Source organism: Notolepis coatsorum (genome assembly GCF_963971535.1).
Source record: "Notolepis coatsorum genome assembly, chromosome: 4".
NCBI lineage: Eukaryota > Metazoa > Chordata > Actinopteri > Aulopiformes > Paralepididae > Notolepis > Notolepis coatsorum.
In genome coordinates, this window is record NC_140168.1 from 201,536,391 (window position 1) to 201,556,390 (window position 20,000).

The 20,000-nt window shown below is 49.1% G+C and overlaps 1 protein-coding gene across 3 annotated transcripts in view; it reads right to left on the bottom strand.

Annotated features, from left to right (window-relative positions):
* The window catches only part of kcnip4a (potassium voltage-gated channel interacting protein 4a), a gene marked incomplete at both ends in the record, with an annotated part of 306,188 nt that overhangs the window by 82,721 nt on the left and 203,467 nt on the right, over positions 1-20,000 (bottom strand). For all 3 annotated transcript variants that reach the window (XM_084312712.1, XM_084312711.1, XM_084312710.1), the window contains one exon: positions 5,004-5,128. In XM_084312712.1, the coding sequence (XP_084168838.1) occupies positions 5,004-5,128 (125 nt within the window). The remainder of the gene's footprint in view (positions 1-5,003; positions 5,129-20,000) is intronic.

Here is a 20,000-nt window from a genome sequence, read left to right on the forward strand (position 1 = left end):
CACAGCTGGCTAGATTTGTATCCGGGATAATGACGGGGCGGCACGGAGCGGTCGGAGGTACAACATGATCAGCTCACCCAGGCGGCAGGAGCTGTCCTGCATCTGACCCAGGTGCAGGCCATAGCCTCTGGGAAAGTGCGCGCCCTGGCTACTCTGATCCAGCGCCACCTTTGGCTGGAGCAGGCCCGTGTGCCGGAGAAGAAGAGGTCTCCTCTTCTGACGGCCACCCTCTCCGATGCTGGACTATTCGGGAAGGCCCTGCAGCTGATGACCTCAACATGCAGAGAGATGGCAGAGGAGAGGTCCGTACTCCAACCCCATTTTCCGCCTCCCGTCGTCGCCGGTGGAGTCAGAAGGCTTCCGTGTCGTCGAGGTTCCTCCGCCGTGGCTGCCAATGCCTCCATCGCCACTGCTGGCCCATCGACGAAGGCCAGGAGGAGAGACGGTGCTGCTGCTGTAGCCGGCCCATCTACGACCGGGGGTGACGGTAGGGATCGACGAGACCAGCAACCGATTGCCTACCGTCCCTCCGGGGCTTCTTGGGGGTGGCAAAGCCCGAGCGGCTCGAGGCAGCAGACGCCGCTAGACAGTAACTTTTTTCCCATGCGGTCCCCACTTTTACCCCTCCCCGGCCCTATCATATTATTTGTTAATTAAATAAAAAGTATTGTATTTTTTTGTTAAACAAACTGTGTGTTTCTTCACCAAAATATGATAAGGTTGAAAAGTGTGAATCTACATTGGTATATGAGTTACGTTCGTGTTATGAGATTAAAGCAAGGTCTGCAGCTTTTCACGCGGTTATAGAAGGGTTTCTATCTCGGCCTGACGCTCCACATACAGGTAGAAGCTGGTTGTATGGTCTGTTGCTTACACACGAAGTAATGTTGAACTACAACACTGTTGTGTTAGTTGCAGTAATGCTCGTATACACACGTTCCACGGCCTAGCCGTTATACTCTCTATCAGTGTTTTTCTATGTACAACATGGAATGCGGGTGTAGGATTCACACACGCACACGACTTGGTTTTGTTGTAAACCCTGTTCACATTCTGTGGGTAGCATGCATTGTATTAGCTTGGCCTATTCATTGGCTTCTACCAAAGGTTTTCATATGCTTACAGTTGTTATTTTGTGCAGGGGAAGGGTTTTGTGAGGGGGTGCCGAATAAACCCCTCCTTCCCACTTGATTGGTCGAATGGGTTTTATCATCTCCTGTTGGGCCAGTCAGGGCAAGCCGTTTTTAAACGCCTTGGCGGGGGGGGGGGAAGGGTTGTCCTGACTATGCTCCTATTACAAACAGGAGTTATGTGCGGGGTTTTCCCCCGTCATAGCGTACGTTACGTTGCTATGACGATGGCTTCCGTGAGTAAACCTTATGTAAGGTGGTCTGTGGTGTGTCGGGTTGGAGCATAGGACTTACGGGTCCGCTATGCTCGATTTTATGTGTAACTTGAGTCAGTTGGTTCATGTGACTCGCAGTTGCCATGGCTTTTTCATTCTACGACTCATGTGGGAGGCTTTCTGGGGAATTTCGGTCTAAATCCTCTGTGGAAGGGGTGGACTGGATGTAAAAATATAAGCGGTTTTTACCCCCGGCTGTGTAGACTGGGATTCATACTGTTGGTGCTTCCTTCTTTTTTTATTAAGGAAGCACCACACCCCTCTTGTCGTTCCCCTGGGCGCCTTGGGGATTCACTGAAAGGTCTAAATAGGCCTGTTCATTGATGTGGTTGTGTCCCGACACACGATTAAGTGCTAGCTCGGGGTGTTCTGTGAAGATCAGGTGGGTGGCTAGCACGCCTTGGTTGCTTGTGGTTTAAAACAGCGTTTTTATAAAGCAACTGGGATGGAGGTTTTTTCCTCTTCCGACGACCTGTATTGGTTATCGACGGATTCTCGTTCATGTCTGGGGGATGATGACGGAATGGATCTAAACATATGTAGAGGGGTCTCACGCCCTTGGGGTGGGCCACCAGGCGCGGTTCGCACCGACCGTCTGGGTGGCGCCTTCTTTTCATGTTTTAAGATCAACACGCCTATCTGCCCCTCCTCCTGGAGTAGGCATGTCGGCGTGGGTTAGGGCACGGGGACTGGTTCCTGGTCACGCTGGTCCAGGTCAGTTAAACCCGTTGTCCGCCTGGACTTGTGCTTTTTTTCGGGGGGAAAAATGCCAGTTCGGTCCGGGTATCGCAGGGTTAGGCACTATGGAGACCCTTGTTGGGTACGTATTGTATTCTGCACTGTCGTAATGGGCTTACGGTCATGCCAACCTGTACACGCCCGATCTCGTTCGATCTCGGCCGCTACGCTGGTTTGGTCCTGGTTAGTACTTGGTTGGGAGACCGCCTAAAAATACCAAGGGCGGTGTGCTTGGGGCTGGTTCTCCATTCTTTTCTCCTCTTTCACGCATGGCGTGGAGGGGGCTGTTGGGGTGGTCTTAGACCTCCTCTGGTAACTCTGTGCTTCCCGTGCCGCCGGGCCCGGTCCGAAGTACTGTTCGTTGACCCGTAGGCCTGGGATAACCCCCCTTTTTTGAAAACTGCAACACTTGTACTGCGGTATGACACCCGCAGGTGTGTTTTGGAGTTTTTCCTGTGGGGTTATAGGAACAACCACCGCATAGGGTAACGACATGGTGGTTGGTTCTCTGGTGTGTTGGAGCAGTGTCAACTCCCGGGTTGTCCGGTTGGAGTGTGCCCCTGCACGTTCATGACGTCTGCCAATCATGTCAGCCTTCTCTGCCTCAACCCCTCTGGGTGGTTTTTTTTTTTAAAGGAGGCTTTGTCATGGTGGATCAACAACGCCAGCATACGCCCCTATCCGCCGGTGCGGCTGTTTTCAGCGGACTCCTTTGGCGCCTGTCTCGTCCGCAGTGCTTCAGGCTCGGGTTACAGCCTGTTTGCCTGGTTTCCCCGGTACGCTGCCTGCTTCCGTTGGTTAACCTTTGAGTGTTACGGCCGTGCTGACTGCTGTTCTGCAGGATCAGTATGCCAGGCGGTGTGCTATTGGGGGGAAAGGGCCTGCTCTTGGAGGGGCCTGATCCGAATACGCTGGCGATGTGGGGGGCGGTGTCACTAAGTGACCGCCTGGTGGGGTCTTGATGCCTGGCGTCATTGACCTCTCCGGGCCCCCGTTTTCCAGGGGATCCAGTCCCTTCGGTGGGTCTGGGTCTTCCTTCGCGCTCCGCTGCTACGGCCTTGCCACGGGGTTGGGTTTGTTCTTGACCCCGTGATTCTGGGGGCAGTAACGAGGTTGTTCCTTCCGTTTGTTCCCGGGTGGCATGCGGGTTGTGCGTGTGTGTAGTCATGGGGTCAAGCCACGGTCTGCTCACCCTGTGCGTGGAGTTGCTTGAGTGCCTCTTCGCACGGTCGGATCCGTCGCCCTCCCGGGAACCTCCAATAGGGGGGGTGCCCTCCATTAGGGGGGGTCGGGGGGGCTCGGTCCTCCCTGATCTGATGGTTGTGGGGGGCCTCAGCGGGGTATATTTGTCGGGCGATGGCTCTCGCTCGGCCTCCCTTGTGCGGTAGTGACGCCGAGCGGAGCCATATGATACAGAACGTTAGGTTATGGCTATAACCAAGTTCTGTGAGTATTGGTGATATAGCCATAACCTAACGTTTTGAGTACTTGATTAGAAATATAAAACAATGCATTTTTTTGAAAAAAACCTTACAAATGTCTTCAATAGACTAACAGGAATTGTGTAAAGTTGCCCAAATAGTGCTAGGAATAGCAGTACATGGCCCCTTTAAGTGAACGTATGAGTACCGTCTCAAAATCTTACTCAAGTAAAAGTCTGAGTATCTGGCTAAAAACACACTTGAGTAAAAGTAACAAAAGTTTCTACTTTTAAATGTACTAAAGAGTTAAAGTAAAAACTTCTGATAGCAGGTGTTTAATCAAAGATCCCCGCTCTCTAGTCTTATACTAATTAAAATAGTTGGACCTGCGAGATTTGTACTTGTACTGCATTTGAAAAAAAGGATGTTTCTTTCCTCTGAAATGAAATTGAGTAAAAGTACAAACCTAATAATACTAGAGTAAAGTACAAATCCCCCAAAAAACAGTACTTAAGTAAAAAAACTGGTTGTCATTCTTATGTTGTGGCAGCAGCAGGGGACGACGACGACGACTTCATAACCTAGTTACTTTGATAATCAAGTAATCAGTAATCAGATCATTTTTACAAGTAATCTGTGGCATCACTGCATCTGTTTCATTACACATATGAGTGCATGCTTACCAACTGTTCGCCTGTTTTTACTGCAACACTACTATCACCGACATCTAAGAAGGGAGATCCCCCCTTGAATGGCCCTTCTAAGGTTTCTCTCCTCCACATTGCCTGTGGTGCATTTTTTCCTATTGCAAGGTTTTTAGTGAGTTTTGCGTGTCTGGGAGTGTTGCATTTATTTTGTGTTTATTTAAAAAAATAAAATTACTCTATGGTGTTTTTGTTTTGTTCTTGATTTATTGTGATGCTTCTTCTTGACTTTTTTAAAAGAAGACGTGTCCGGCCCATGGGGGACATTAACGTGTGTTGTCGGGCCTTACAAATACATTTGATTTGATTTAAGTACAAACCTAATAATACTAGAGTAAATTACAAATCCCCCAAAAACAGTACTTAAGTATTGTAACAAAGTACAATAATAATAATAATAATAATAATAATAATAATAATAATAATAATAATAATAATAATAATAATAATAATAATAATAATAATAATAATAATAATAATAATAATAATAATAATAATAATAATAATAATAATAATAATAATAATAATAATAATAATAATAAAATAATAATAATAGAAGTAAAAATAAAAGTAAAAGAATAATTCAGGCAAATGCCTTGTTTTTAGGCCCCTTTTAAAAACCTCAACTGACAATTACTCAAGTACTTTACACCCCTGCATTTCTACTATGCAGACTTGTCTTTTTTTTTATGCAAGACGGCGGCGCACACGGACGGAGAGCGACTCGACACTCACGTTCTTGAAGCCGCGGTAGAGGATCTGTAGCTCTTTGCGGGAGAAGCGCGTCTGAGCCTCCAGCTGTTCCAGGCCCTCGGGGCGATGGCGGACTGTAGACAGCTCCACGTCATCCTCCACGCTATCTGGGAGGAGGAGGAGGAAGAGGAGGAGGGGGAGGAGGAAGAGGAAGAGGGGGAAGAGGAGGATGAAGAAGAAGAGGAAGAGGAGAAGCAGGAGGAGGAAGAGGAGGAGGAGGAGCAGGAGGAGAAGGAGGAAGAGCAGGAGGAGGATGAAGAGGAAGAGGAAGATGAAGAGGAGGAGGTAGAGGAAGAGGAAGAAGATGAAGAGGAAGAGGAGGAGGAGGGGGGGGGGGCAGAGGAGGATGCAGAGCAGGAGGAAGCGGAGGAGGAGGAAGAGCAGGAGGAGGAAGAGGAGGAGGGGGAGCAGAGGAGGAGGAGGAAGAAGAGGAGGGGGAGGAGGAAGATGAAGAGGAAGAGGAGGAGAGGGAGGAAGAGGAGCAGGAGGAGGAGGAAGAGGAAGAGGAGAGGGAGGAGGGGGAGGAAGAGGAGGAGGAGGAAGAGGAGGAGGATGAAAAGGAAGAGGAGGAGCAGGAAAAGGAAGAGGAGGAGGAGGAGGAGCAGGAAGAGGAGGAGGAGGACGAGGAAGAGGAAGAGGAGGAAGAGGAAGATGAGGTGGAAGAGGAAGAGGAGGAAGAGAAAGAGGAAGAGGATGGGGTGAAGGAGGAGGAGGAAGAGGAGGAAGAGAAGGAGGAAGAGGAAGAGGAGGATGCAGAGGAGGAGGAGGAGGAAGAGGGGGGGGTGAAGAAGGAGGAGGACGAGAAGGAGGAGGAGGAAGAGGAGGAGGAGGGGGTGAAGGAGGAGGAGGAGGGAGAGAAGGAGGAGGAGGAAGAGGAAGGGGAGGAGGAGGAGGAAGAGAAGGAGGAGGACGGGGAGGAGGAAGAGGAGGAGGACGAGGATGAGGACGAGGAGGAGGAGGAGGAAGAGGAAGAAGAGGAAGAGGAGGATGAGGAAGAGGATGAGGAAGATGAGGACGAGGATGAAGAGAAGGAGGAGGAGAAAGATGAGGAGGATGAGGAGGAGGAAGAGAAGGAGGAGGGGAGGAGGAGGAGGATGAGAAGGAAGAGGAGGAGGAGGAGGAGGAGGAGGAGGAGGAGGAGGAGGAGGAGGAGGAGGAGGAGGAGGAGGAAGAGGAGGAGGAAGAGGAGGAGGAAGAAGAAGAATGTTAGACCTAATACAATTCACTAATCACACTTTCTGGCTGATTGGAAGAGTTTTTAAGACGTCTGATTTGAATTTTCATAGACTCAATTAAATGACAGATTTAGTCGGTACACAATACTGACACACAGGGGGCGTCGATTCCAAACGGAACAGTACACGAGGCCCGGTAGGAAGAACCCGCACACTGATGATAACTGATCCATTTCAAGACAAAAGCTACAAAAATCTAATATTTTTTTTATTTTCAGGATGCTCATCAAAGTGCTGCGCACGGGGCAGTTCTTCAAACTCCAAATGAACCTCAGAACTAAAGGGAAAGTTCCCTCAGCGACACACATACAGATGCAGGTCCCAGATGCCATTACTTTTGACAGTGTAGCTTTCTACTGTAAAATTGTACATTTCACTAAAGGTTTTAGTTAAAGAAATGTCCCAACGATGCTCGAGAGCGATCCTGGAAACACAGAAAAGTTAAGTATCCAGATCAACCCATCTGGGAGTCTCTCTTCACATTCTGGTCGTTGTGGCAAACCGGCAAATGTTGCTTCAAATATATAAAAAATATATATATTCAAGCAAACATTGTGAAAAGGCTCAGCGTCTTCTGGCTCACCACCACAAAGCCTGGACTGCAGAGTAATAGGGAGGTGTAGTCTGACGTCGCTTTGGACCGCCCGCGAGGTCCACCCGTATAGGGATTTATCATTGGGATCAATGTATTATCGGCTATTGTAACAATTCTGCCTCATGAATATTGAAAAAAGCTTTACATTTTTGCACACAACGAGTTCTCTTCTATCACTAACATTATTGTTTAAGCATTTTTGGTTGAAATTAAATTCAGCAATTTCTTTTTAAGATTAATTGCGAATATTTTCATGTTGAGCTATAGATTGTGGATGAATAAGCACAGAAAGATACACCATGCAAATGTTCATGCTGTATTTGTTTTAAAACTAGACAATGGGGAATTACATTGTGTTTTCAAGATGGTGGACCGGCCGGGAACAGCAATAACGTAAACCACTACACCTCCCTATTAGTGTTATTCAGTCCCTGGCACACGGTCCCCCCTCTGGCAGGGAGCCTCCTTCTGAACCCTGTGAAGAGCTTACGGGGGGGGGGTCATTATGTCAGGGGCCGTCTGGTGGGGTCTGTCACCCGCTGGCATCCTCCAGAGCTGGAGGTCTGACTTGTCTCGCGTGTGAAACACTCCTCATACACCTGAAGGTTGTTTTCTGCCCTATTAGCTGGAAGAGGCCACGTCTCCCATCAGAGCTGGATTAACCTGCTGCAGCGGTGGAGCCAGGGGCCGCGCGCGGGCACGTGTGTGTGTGTGTGTGTGCGTGTGTGTGTGTGCGTGTGTGTGTGTGAGTGTGCGTGTGTGTGTGTCACGGGTGGGGGTGTGTGTGTCTGTGTGTGTGTGTGCTGATGGACCTGCTTGACCCTGAGAGGAGGACACGCCCCAGTGATGGTCCTGTGAGGATCTCCATGCGTACCTGGCAGGGTGTCAGGCAAGTGCATATGCAATATATGTAGTTATGGTAATTTCCTATAGTTTCAAGTTCAAGTTTCTTTAATAGTTGTCATACAGAAGTACAGAATACTTTCATACAAAATGCTTCTTACTGTTACGCTCCAGAGACTGTGCTAGACAAGATAGTATCAAATAACATAGTATAGCATGTAATTTTAGAAGAAGAAAATGAGGTCACAGTGTTCGGTATAGACATATGTACAATGTTCTGAGTTACCATATAATATACAATACTATGCAGTGTACTAATGTACAGTACTATATAGTGCAAAGCAGAAATGGGATGAGGTACAATTTAGGTACAATTTACAGTAAGGTGTACGAGTTGTAGTGCAATCCTTCATCAATAAATATAAAATGTGGGGAGTGGGTGCTACAGTGTGTTTGTTTAAAGTGGGTGTGTGCTATAAAGTGTGTGGAGTGGGTGCTACAGTGTGTTTGTTTAAAGTGAGTGTGTGCGTGTGGATGTGTGTGCTATGTGCGTTTGGTGGTTGTTGTTGTGTAGTGTTCATTCATTGTTCGTTTAGCAGCCTGATGGCCTGGGGATAGAAGCTTCTTCTGAGTCTTTCTGTGCTCGCCTTGAGACTCCGGTATCGCTTGCCTGACCGCAGCAGTTCAAAGAGGCAGTTGTTCGGGTGACTGGAGTCTTTAATGATTCTCTTCGCCTTGCCCTTGCAACGCTTGTTGTAAATGTTCTGGAGTGTGGGGAGCCCCCCTCCAATTGTGCGTTCGGCTGAACGTGTCACTCTTTGTAGTCTGCTTCGGTCTTGTGCCGTGCTATGCTGTCTATTCTTCCCTTGTCAGATGAAGTCCATGGTGTTCCAGTGGGAGGAGAGGAGCCGTCCTACTGATGTGGTGATATGCGCTGGAGTAATTGATATCAGGCAAGTGCAGAACGGTAGCAGGTGTGTGTATTCATTGAGCGTGGGATCTACCCATGGGAGTTCCCTCTCTTACGTTGCAGGCGTGTGCCGCTGGAGGGAGCAGCGGATTGGCTGGCGGGCGTGTAGGGGTGGTGCCATGAAGCCCCGGGAGATGGTCAAAGGGGAAATGTGTTCTTGACAGCAGCAGAAGGAGAGTCGGGAGGTCGACACCGGAGGACGCCGAGCTGCTGGAATACTGGGACACGCAACTCTTTCTTTGTGCTTTTTTCCCCAGTGGGAACCTTTCCTGCTGCATACTGCTGTGTTCACCCTGCTGTTAAACGAGTGGAGCCTCAACCAAGAGATACATTATTGCAATGCTGCATGCCGTGAGTAAAAGGAATACAAACATATCAGAATGCGCGCCTGACAAGCAAACTGGTTCCAGAGCGGACAGTGGTTCTGTGCGGACCCGAGCCCGCACAGAGGTGGGCACAGCCAGGCCCTCCAGCTAGACCTTCTGCCAGGCCACGCCAGCGCCCTGACAACCGGGAGCCTTGTAACTACCAGTGGGATGAGCAGGGCCGGCCCATCTGCAGGAACTGCAGGGAGGCAGGCCATATCGAGAGGTACTGCATGCATAGGACGGCGCCTCCCCCGGATTTTCAGCGGTCCCGGTCACTACAGGGCAAGTGACCGGTCCAGGAGGTATGATGGAGGCCCTGCAGAGACCGACAGTGGTGGGGCGCTGTCCAGAAGTGGAGGGAGCCGGAGAACTACCGTGGCTTACCCTGCGAGCTGCCAATGGACTACAGATTCCGTTTGTGGGCTACGTGGTTCTGGATTTCACCATCGGCGGCATTGAGGTACTGGGTAGAGGGGTGGTGATTGTAAATGATGACTGTATTAGCACTGAGTATGGGCTGTTCGGCATGAAATGTTATATCAGAGTGCTGGGAGGGCCTATTTAAGAAGGGACACCCAGGGCAGGAGGCTTTTAAGTCCACTGTCCCTCCAGCGGCCCGGCAGGTGTGGGAAAAGGCATTTACTCTTTACCAGCAGGTACAAGGCACCCCCCCAGCAGACGTTGCCAGTGGCACGGCTAGGCTGCAGCGATAGGCCCCTGTCCTGAGATCGTGGTCTGAGCAGATGTTACTCCACGGATGGGTCGCCTGGACTGCCCTGTGCTGGTGGAAGACCACACCGACCTGGTGGTAGGAGAGCGCGGCTGGTGAGTAGCTCGGTCCCTCCGCTGGGTACGGGGAGGTAAGGTGCCACTGCGTATTTGTAACCCCCATCTCTCCTCTGTGCTAATCCCCCAGCGATGCTCCCTGGCCACGGTGTCACTGGTCCCCCTGCAGGATATACATGGGGCCAACAATCTGATTCTGACAGACACCGGCCCCGGGGTGGTAGAAGTGGATGTGCGTCGGGTAGCTGAACCCACCCTGGCCGACCACACGGCCCTGCATCTGAGGGGGGAGGGACTGACAGGGGACCAAGGAGTACAGCTCGCTGCCCTGCTGCGCCGATGGACCCATGTATTCGCTGCACATGAGGAGGACTTTGGGTGTACCAAGGTGGTTCAACATAATATCTCCACTGAAAACGCACCACAGATTCGGGAGATGTACCGTCCGATTCCACCCAAGTTATACGCTGAGTTGAGCATGCTGCTGCAGGGGATGATCGACAGCTAGGTGGTGTGCAAGAGCTCCAGTTCATGGGCGGCCCCAGTGGTGTTGGTCCGCAAGAAGGATGGATCCTGGAGCTTCTGCGTAGTCTACTACCGGAAGCTGAACGCTGTGACCCACAAGGATGCATACCCGCTGCCCCGGATAGAGGAGTCATTGACCAAGTTGACCCAGGCGACCTGGTACAGTACCCTGGATCTGGCCAGCGGGTACTGGCAAGTAGAAGTGGCGCCGGAGGACCAGGAGAAGACGGCCTTTGCCACGCCACTGGGGTTGTACCAGTTTGAACGGATGCCCTTTGGTCTATGATGCAATGCCCCAGCCACCTTCCAACGATTGATGCAGCGTTGCCTGGGCGGCCAGGTGAATGACCACCTTCTGATCTACCTGGACGATGTGATCGTTTATTCCCCAGACTTTCAGAGCCACCTGAATCATCTGGAGATGGTGTTCCATCGGCTTCAGGAGCACGGTCTTAAACTCCAGCTGGGAAAGCTGGGCCATATAGTCAGCGGCCAAGGGGTGGCAACTGACCCGGAGAAGACCTAGGCCGTCCACAGCTGGCCCGTGCCCACCACGGCCAAACAGGTGAAGTCATTCTTGGGATTCGTGGGGTACTATCGATGGTTCGTCCCCGGCTTTGCGCGGATCGCCGCCCCTCTGACCCGACTGCTCCAGGGTACTGCTGGACGACCGTCTGCGCCAGTGACCTGGGTGCCACCCTGTCAGCAGGCATTTGAGGAGCTGAAGAGGAACCTGTTGGAGGCCCCCATCTTGGCCTTTGCTGACTACGGCCAGCCGTTCAGGCTCTACACGGATGCCAGCTTGGAGGGGCTAGGGGCAGTCCTGTCCCAGGTCCAGGAGGGCCGAGAGCGGGTCATTGCATACGCCAGTCGCGGCCTTTCCCAGACGGAGCGCAACGACCAGAATTACAGCTCCTTCAAGTTGGAGCTGCTGGCTTTGAAGTGGGCAATAACCGAAAAATCCAAAGATTACCTCTGGGGCGCCCAGTTCACTATCTTCACGGACAACAATCCGCTGGTGCATCTGGAAACAGCCCGACTGGGGGCACACAAGCAGCGCTGGGCGGCCCAGCTTGCAAAATACTCCTACGTGATCAAATACCAGCCAGGGGCTGTCAATCAGGAAGAGTGGCGGAGGAAGCTGTGATGCAGCAGCCCCAGAGGTACTGGACTGGATACAGAGCCAGCGGGAGGATCCGGACCTGCGACAAGTCCATCGATGGCTGACCCAGGGGGCACCGCCACCCCTAGACTGCCGCCGTCAATTACCTCCGGACCTACGGGGCTTGCTGGCGGAGTGGGAGTGCCTAAACCTCCACAAAGGGCTCATTGTGAGAAGAGTGATGGAGTTCGATACACACCTGACCACTGACCAACTGGTTGTACCCCTCAGTCGGGCCAAGGGTCTCTGGAAGGAGTACCATCGGGCAGCTGGCCATTCTAGTACCGAGAAGGTGCTATCCCTGCTGCGGCGGCGGTTCTTCTGGGCAGGCATGGGCAAGGCAATACAGCTCTGGACCAGGGAGTGCCCCATATGTGTAGTAAGCAAGGCAGGATCAGAACAACGGGCGCCCCTGAGCTCCATCAGGAGTAGTTACCCATTTGAGGTGGTGGGCCTGGACTACTTATCATTAGGTCGGCCGGCCGATGTCTACCCCTACATCCTGGTGATGACCGGCCTGTTCTCGCGCTACGCCTTTGCCGTTCCCACCAAGGATCAGACGGCGGCCAGTAAGTCAAGGCGCTATGGACGACACTGATCCAGCCCTTTGGGTGTCCGGAGCGGTTTTTGATGGATCAAGGAGCTGCTTTTGAGTCCCGGCTGATGCAGCAGTTGTGTGATGTGTATGGGTGCGTGAAGAGCCGCATGACTCCATACCACCCTCAGGGCAATGGGGCCTGTGAGCGCTTTAATCAGACGCTGCTCTCTCTGCTGGGCTCCCTCGACCCAGACACCCAACCACACTGGCACCATCAGCTTCCATACCTAGTCCAAGCCTACAATAATGCCATACATGCTAGTACCGGTATGACTCCTCATTTTGTTGTGTTTGGTCGACATGCCAGGTTACCAGTGGACTTGATACATGACGTCTCGCCCCCGCAACAGAGAGCCACCCTGGAGGGATGGGTTCACAGCCACCACCAGACACTGACTAAGGCCTACGAGCGTGTACAAGCGAATGTTGCCAAGAGACAGAGGTGGGACCGTACTCACTATAACAAAGGAGCACGGGCAGTACCATTGCTGCCGGGGGAGCGGGTCTTGGTAAGGAACTTTTGTCGGCATGCCCATGGGAAGTTGGCACCACGGTGGGTACCAAGACCCCATGTAGTCATCAGGCAACAACGACCCGACCAACCCGTGTATCTGGTCTGGCCTGAAGGACGAAAGGGCCCTGGTCGTGCCTTGCATCATAACAATCTCCGCCCCTGCCCGGCAGGAATGCATCCCCATCCAGATTACTTGCTGGAGGGACCGGCGGCCATCAAAATAGGGGGGGGGGGGGGATGTCACGGGTGGAGGTGTGTGTGTGTCTGTGTGTGTGTGTGCTGATGGACCTGCTTGACCCTGAGAGGAGGACACGCCCCAGTGATGGTCCTGTGAGGATCTACATGCGTACCTGGCAGGGTGTCAGGCAAATGCATATGCAATATATGTAGTTATGGTAATTCCTATAGCCGTGCCGTGTTATGCTGTCCATTATTCCCTTGTCAGATGAAGTCCATGGTGTTCCAGTGGGAGGAGAGGAGCCGTCCTACTGATGTGGTGATATGCGCTGGAGTAATTGATATCAGGCAAGTGCAGAACGGTAGCAGATGTGTGTATTCATTGAGCGTGGGATCTACCCATGGGAGTTCCCTCTCTTACATTGCAGGCGTGTGCCGCTGGAGGGAGCAGTGGATTGGCTGGCGGGCGTGTATGGGCGGTGGCATGAAGCCCCGGGAGATGGTCGGGGAAATGTGTTCTTGACAGCAGCAGAAGGAGAGTTGGGAGGTTGACACCGGAGGACGCAGAGCTGCTGGAATACTGGGACACACAACTCTTTCTTTGTGCTTTTTTCCCCAGTGGAAACCTTTCATGCTGCCTACTGCTGTGTTCACCTTGCTGTTAAATGAGTGGAGCCTCAACCAAGAGATACATTATTGCAACGCTGCATGCCATGAGTAAAAGGAATACAAACATATCAGAATGCGTGCCTGACAAGCAAACTGGTTCCAGAGCGGTCAGTGGAGAAACAAACTAACTGTGATTTGGAATCGTGAATGATATTAACTGTGTCGAGCTGTGGAGTATAAGAACGGCATTAATTCAAGTAACTAAGTAAACTGTGGAAGATTGGAACGCAGTATCCTGGACACTTCTCCCTCTGTGAAACTGCCTCTCTCGTGTGTATCAAGAATACTATTGAAAGTGTGCATTGTGACTCTAAACCCACGCCCGTGGGACTTGGCTTTTGTGCTCTCCCTTGCAGGCGGGAGGACATTACGATACGCCCTCACTTGGAGTACACTAAATTCCCGTTGCAGACAGACCGTATTTTAGCCCGAAGGCGTGAGGGCCTGCGAGAGCGGGAGGGGAAGGAGACCTCCCGGTCCTCACCTTCGGGCCCCGGTCTTAACTATCTTTTTGTATGTTTGTAACCCAACGCTGCTACTGCCCAAACGTATAGGCTAGGACGTGGAGAGGAGCATTCTGGCCTATGGCATAACCCTTAGTGTTCAACATCCCCCACTACCCTACAGCCCCCTTATCTTTTATATATATATTATATTCAGTGTTCATTATTTTAATATTACTATTCATCATTCTGTGCCGTGCCTCCCTGGGATAAATAGTGTGATATACGCCCAGGCTTTTGCCATGAAGTTGACAAAAGTATGTGGTGATACTTTGGATGAATAGTGTGATAGTGTCCAGACCTGTGTGCAGTGCAGCACCTTCCCTCACGTGTGTAGTGTTTTAGGGGCAGGGCAAGTAGGTGGGTGGAAATAACAGCTGGGGGGGTTGACCTATAGTGCAGGGAGCGTCTCCGTTCTTAACTACCCTAGGCCTAAGGGCATGGTATTTTAGTTAGTCTAGTAAATTGCTATTTAAATAAACTTATGAATTCATGTGCTATATATCATATTTTGTAATAAAGTGTTACCTATTGTATCTCAAACATTCTCTCCTTGTCTTGCTTGTGGTCTTGGGGAAATCTGGTATGGGATGATCAGCTGAGCCCTTTGGGAAAGTACACCCGTGCGCTTGCACCTCCTAGCTGTAGACTGGGGTACTTTCCATTGGGGTTCTGGTGACATGTGTGCATGTGTGTGTGTGTGTGTGTGTGTGTGTGTGTGTGTGTGTGTGTGTGTGTGTGTGTGTGTGTGTGTGTGTGTGTGTGTGTGTGTGTGTGTGTGTGTGTGTGTGTGTGTGTGTGTGTGTGTGTGTGTGTGTGTGTGCGTGCGTGCGTGCGTGCGTGTGTGTGTGTGTGTGTGTGTGTGTGTGTGTGTGCGTGCATGCGTGTGTGTGTGCATGTGCGTGCATGTGTGTGTGGGTGGTTATTAGACAGGTGGGGATTTAAGCGCTTACCACGAGGACGTGTTGCCAAAATTAAGTCAGTGCCTGTAAAAATGTGGCTTTGATGCTGTACATTGTTTTTTTTTTATAATCATCACCAGAAATAAAGTGCTGGTTTGATGTCACCCCGTTTCATGTGGATGTCATCATCGAATCAGTTTGTTATTCAAAATGGAAATCCACCATGAAATATAATTAACATATATTGTTTCTATAATACTGTAGAGCTCGGTTTCTATTTGTGAATATGGAAGAGTCCTTAAGCCAAACATCACAGAGACTCTAGTGATGATGATGTCATCAAGAGACAAATCCTGGAGCTGTTCCAATGACAGTGAATATTGGAACAGCTCCTAAGGGCTAGAGCACTATGACCGTAACAATGGTGATTTAACTCCTAGGACACTATGACAGTAACCATGGTGATTTAACTCCTCTGACACTATGACAGTAACCATGGCGATGTAACTCCTAGGACACTATGACAGTAACCATGGTTAAAATCCTAGGACACTCCATTAATTGGTAATACAAACTATTCAAAACATGTCAACCGTTAATTTTAGTATAGAAATGTGTCCATAGCACCCATAGTTTGAACAACATTGTTTTGCCAATTCAATGTGTTTTTTTTCCTGTCATCAAAGCAACTGGGACATTTCCCCTCATCCCGGTAACCTCGATCCCCAATGGATTCAGATCAGCGAGCTCCTCCTGTACTAACACCGTCTCATCAGAATACATAAATAAAGTACTAATCAACCACAGGAAAAAAGGTACATAATATATGTTATGTTATAGCTATAAGTAATATATTTACATTTCATATCGGCGAAAGTCCAAAACAAACGTGCAACCCGGAGCCAAACTAACAATGATTGTGTTTGTGGGCGAGTGGTCTCACTACTAGACTAAGACAGTAAGACACCCTGATAGAAACACAGCTCTCACCACTAGACCAAGACACCATGATACAAACACAGCTCTCACTAGACCAAGACACCATGATACAAACACAGCTCTCACCACTAGACCAAGACACCCTGATACAAACACAGCTCTCACCACTAGACCAAGACACCCTGATACAAACACAGCTCTCACCACTAGACCAAGACACCATGATACAAACACAGCTCTCACTAGACCAAGACACCATGATACAAACACAGCTCTCACCACTAGACCAAGACACCCTGATACAAACATAGCTCTCACCACTAGACCAAGACACCATGATACAAACACAGCTCTCACCACTAGACCAAGACACCATGATACAAACACAGCTCTCACCACTAAACCAAGACACCATGATACAAACACAGCTCTCACTAGACAAAGACACCATGATACAAACACAGCTCTCACCACTAGACCAAGACACCATGATACAAACACAGCTCTCACCACTAGACCAAGACACCATGATACAAACACAGCTCTCACTAGACCAAGACACCATGATACAAACACAGCTCTCACCACTAGACCAAGACACCATGATACAAACACAGCTCTCACCACTAGACCAAGACACCATGATACAAACACAGCTCTCACCACTAGACCAAGACACCATGATACAAACACAGCTCTCTCCACTAGACCAAGACACCATGATACAAACACAGCTCTCACCACTAGACCATGACACCATGATACAAACACAGCTCTCACTAGACCAAGACACCATGATACAAACACAGCTCTCACTAGACCAAGACACCATGATACAAACACAGCTCTCACTAGACCAAGACAATGATACAAACACAGCTCTCACCACTAGACTAAGTCACCCACCCACCCTGATACAAACACAGCTCTCACCAATGGACTAAGACACCCACCCTGATACAAACACAGCTCTCACCACTAGACTAAGACAGCCACCCTGATACAAACACAGCTCTCACCAATGGACTAAGACACCCACCCTGATACAAACACAGCTCTCACCATTAGACTAAGACACCCACCCTGATACAAACACAGCTCTCACCAATAGACTAAGATACCCACCCTGATACAAACACAGCTCTCACCACTAGACTAAGCCACCCACCCTGATACAAACACAGCTCTCACCACTAGATTAAGACACCCACCCTGATACAAACACAGCTCTCACCACTAGACTAAGATACCCACTCTGATACAAACACAGCTCTCACCACTAGACTAAGACACCCACCCTGATACAAACAGCAATACTATGATGATGATTTGTTTTAACGTTCAACAGTTATCACTGTAAGAAAAAAAAGCTGCAAGAAAACGGTAAATGTCTGTCATCAATGGTTGCCAAGCACTTACTGTCAAATTACAGTAAAATCAAATACATTTACAGATTACAACCTTTATTTAATGGTTAATATTTTGATAAAAGGCTAGGGTTAAGGTTATGGTTAGTTTAAGGTAAGAGTAAGAGTGGTTTGGGTTAGAAAACTGTGTCTTTGTGAGGATTGGCTCGTTCCCCGCCACACGCTTCTTCAAGGTACTGTGTTGATTGGTGCATTCCCCGCCACACGCTTCAGGAGCGATTACCAATTCCATCACGCACCTGTCGTAGTTTGTGATTAGCGCTCCAGAGGCTTCATATACTCGGACCTTCTTTCAATCGTTGTCGGGTCGTTTTGATTACTACTGCTACTGCCTGTCTTCCCCCCGTTGTTGTGCCTCATCTACTTTCCCTCCAGGACATCTTTGGATCGCCGCTGGTGAATATCTTGATCATCCGTTTGGAGCTGCGCCTCGTTGCCCGCTTTACGCGTTTGCGCTTTGGTAAGTTTTGGAAACAAACCTTTTTGGATTATCTGTTTTTGTGTGTTTGGATAACACTGAAGAAATACCATTTTTGTTTTGTACTGGACTCAGCTAAATTGTGTGTTTGGATAACACTGAAGAAGTACCGTTTTGTTTTGTACTGGACTCAGCTAAATTGTGTGTTTGGATAACACTGAAGAAGTACCGTTTTGTTTTGTACTGGACTCAGCTAACTTGTGTGTAGTTTACACCGAAGATTAAGTCACTTGTATTTCATACTGGACTCAGCTAAGGGAGGACTGAACTGCACTGCCTCTGTGTACTGTTGGACTGTTGTTGATCTCTCTCTCTCTCTCCGTTTCCACTCTGAGTTGGATCTGGGAGTATCTGCAGAGCCGATTCCCCACCTCTAACACCGGGAGGATCTGCAGAGCCGCAGACAACTCTGCCGAAGGCATTCTCCTTTTTTGTTGATTCAGATTTGTTATTTGGATCTTTTTGATTCTGTAATAAATACGCCCTAGTGTTTGGCTAACTCTGAACTACCTGTCTGTGCCGTGCTGTTGAGGTCGGTTTCAAACCCTAACAGTCTTAATTGGTAGTCTTGAGGTAAAGGCAATTGCCTCCCATGTGAGCGTCCAGGGTTCGTTCGCCTTTTCTTAAAATGTTAAAAGTTACCATTTTTGGAATATGTAATATATGTATTTGTAATATGTACAAATTGTACATTTTTGTTAATACGTCCATATATTACTCATGGCTATAACATAACCTACAACATTTTAATTGTAAGTACTTTTACATAAATAATAATAATAATTCATTTTATTTATATAGCGCTTCTCAAGGACCCGAAGTCGCTACATATGTGAAGCGAGATGCCTGTACAATAGCTCTGCTCTATGTCCGTCTGGCTCCTGTTCTAAACCGCATTGTGTGACTTTTCACTCCTTTGTCGAGTTCCAGGTGAAATTGGGTCGAGGCCTGGTGACAATAAACCTCTGTGTCGTTCAAAGCGGAGAGAAAAGAAAGCATCGCAGGCTTCATTCTGCCACTGTCAGAGCTTTCAGCGGGTCTCAGCAGCAATCGGGTACTACGGCTGAGTCCATATAGAGTCTAGAAACCAAAGAGGACTCGAGACAGAAACGGGGAGAGAAAGGATCTTTGACAAGCCACAAAAGCATCAGAGAGAGTGAGAGAGAGAATAAAGAAAGAGGGGGGGGTGAGAGAGAGAGAGAGAGATAGAGGGAGGGAGAGAGTGTTTTGAAAGAGAGCCACTTGCTTTGATTACTGGCGGCCGGCTTTTTGGTGGTGGAGCACGGAAACAACCTCCCGAGCCAAGCTCTGACACCACGCCATTGGCCGTAGACGTAACCTAGGAGATCACAGAGTCTTTACTGTTACCCAGGCAACCAAAAAGCTGCAATACATGCTGGATGGGGGAGGGGGGGGGGGGGGGGGGGTGTCAAGAAGGTGCATTGGAGGGTTTTCTAGTAAGTTTAATGTGGGCTTCAGGCTAACTTCTGCTGCTGCTTCAGGACAACACGACCACACTGGAGTACATTTGCCGTGATGATGTAAACACTTTGTGGTAATTGGAGAAATTAACTCAGTGTAATTAGAGCCAAGAGAAAAGTTATTTACTTATTATTACAGGCTAAATCGGGGCATACCATGCTGGTGTATAGAAGTGGCCTCTAGAAAAAGCTCTAATGATATCAGATTGCCATTCTGATTGCCTCACTCCTCCCCGAAGAGCGAAACATTGCTTATATAATTTCAGAGAAGCCGATTTTTTAAATGCCGGGAGTCACAGGAACCTTCTGTACTTTCAAACGGGTTCACTTGCCAAGAGAGATGTCGGAAGCCTGACCTGAAATCACCCAGAAAACAGCCGATCCCCACAAACCCACCTCCACACCAGCCTGTGTGGCTAAGCATGACGCAGCGATGGCCATGGGTGTAAAAAGTACCCAGAAATTATACTTAAGTGAAAGTATTGGTACCGTCTCAAAATCGTACTCAAGTAAAAGTCAGAGTATCTGGCTAAAAACACACTTAAGTAAAAGTCTAAAAGTTTCTACTTTTAAATGTACTTAAGTACAAAAAAGTAAAAACAAAAACTTTTTTTCTGATTCTATTCTTCTGATAGCAAGTGTTTAATCAAAGATCCCCGCTGTCTAGTCTTGCACAGGGACCAATCAGCACGGGTATGGGCGGGTTCATTTTCCATTGATTGGTTGTTTTTAAATAAAGTTCGGCCGCAGGATTATAACGTTAACGTTAGTTCGGCCAGAGAAACAAATATACTAATTCAAATAGTT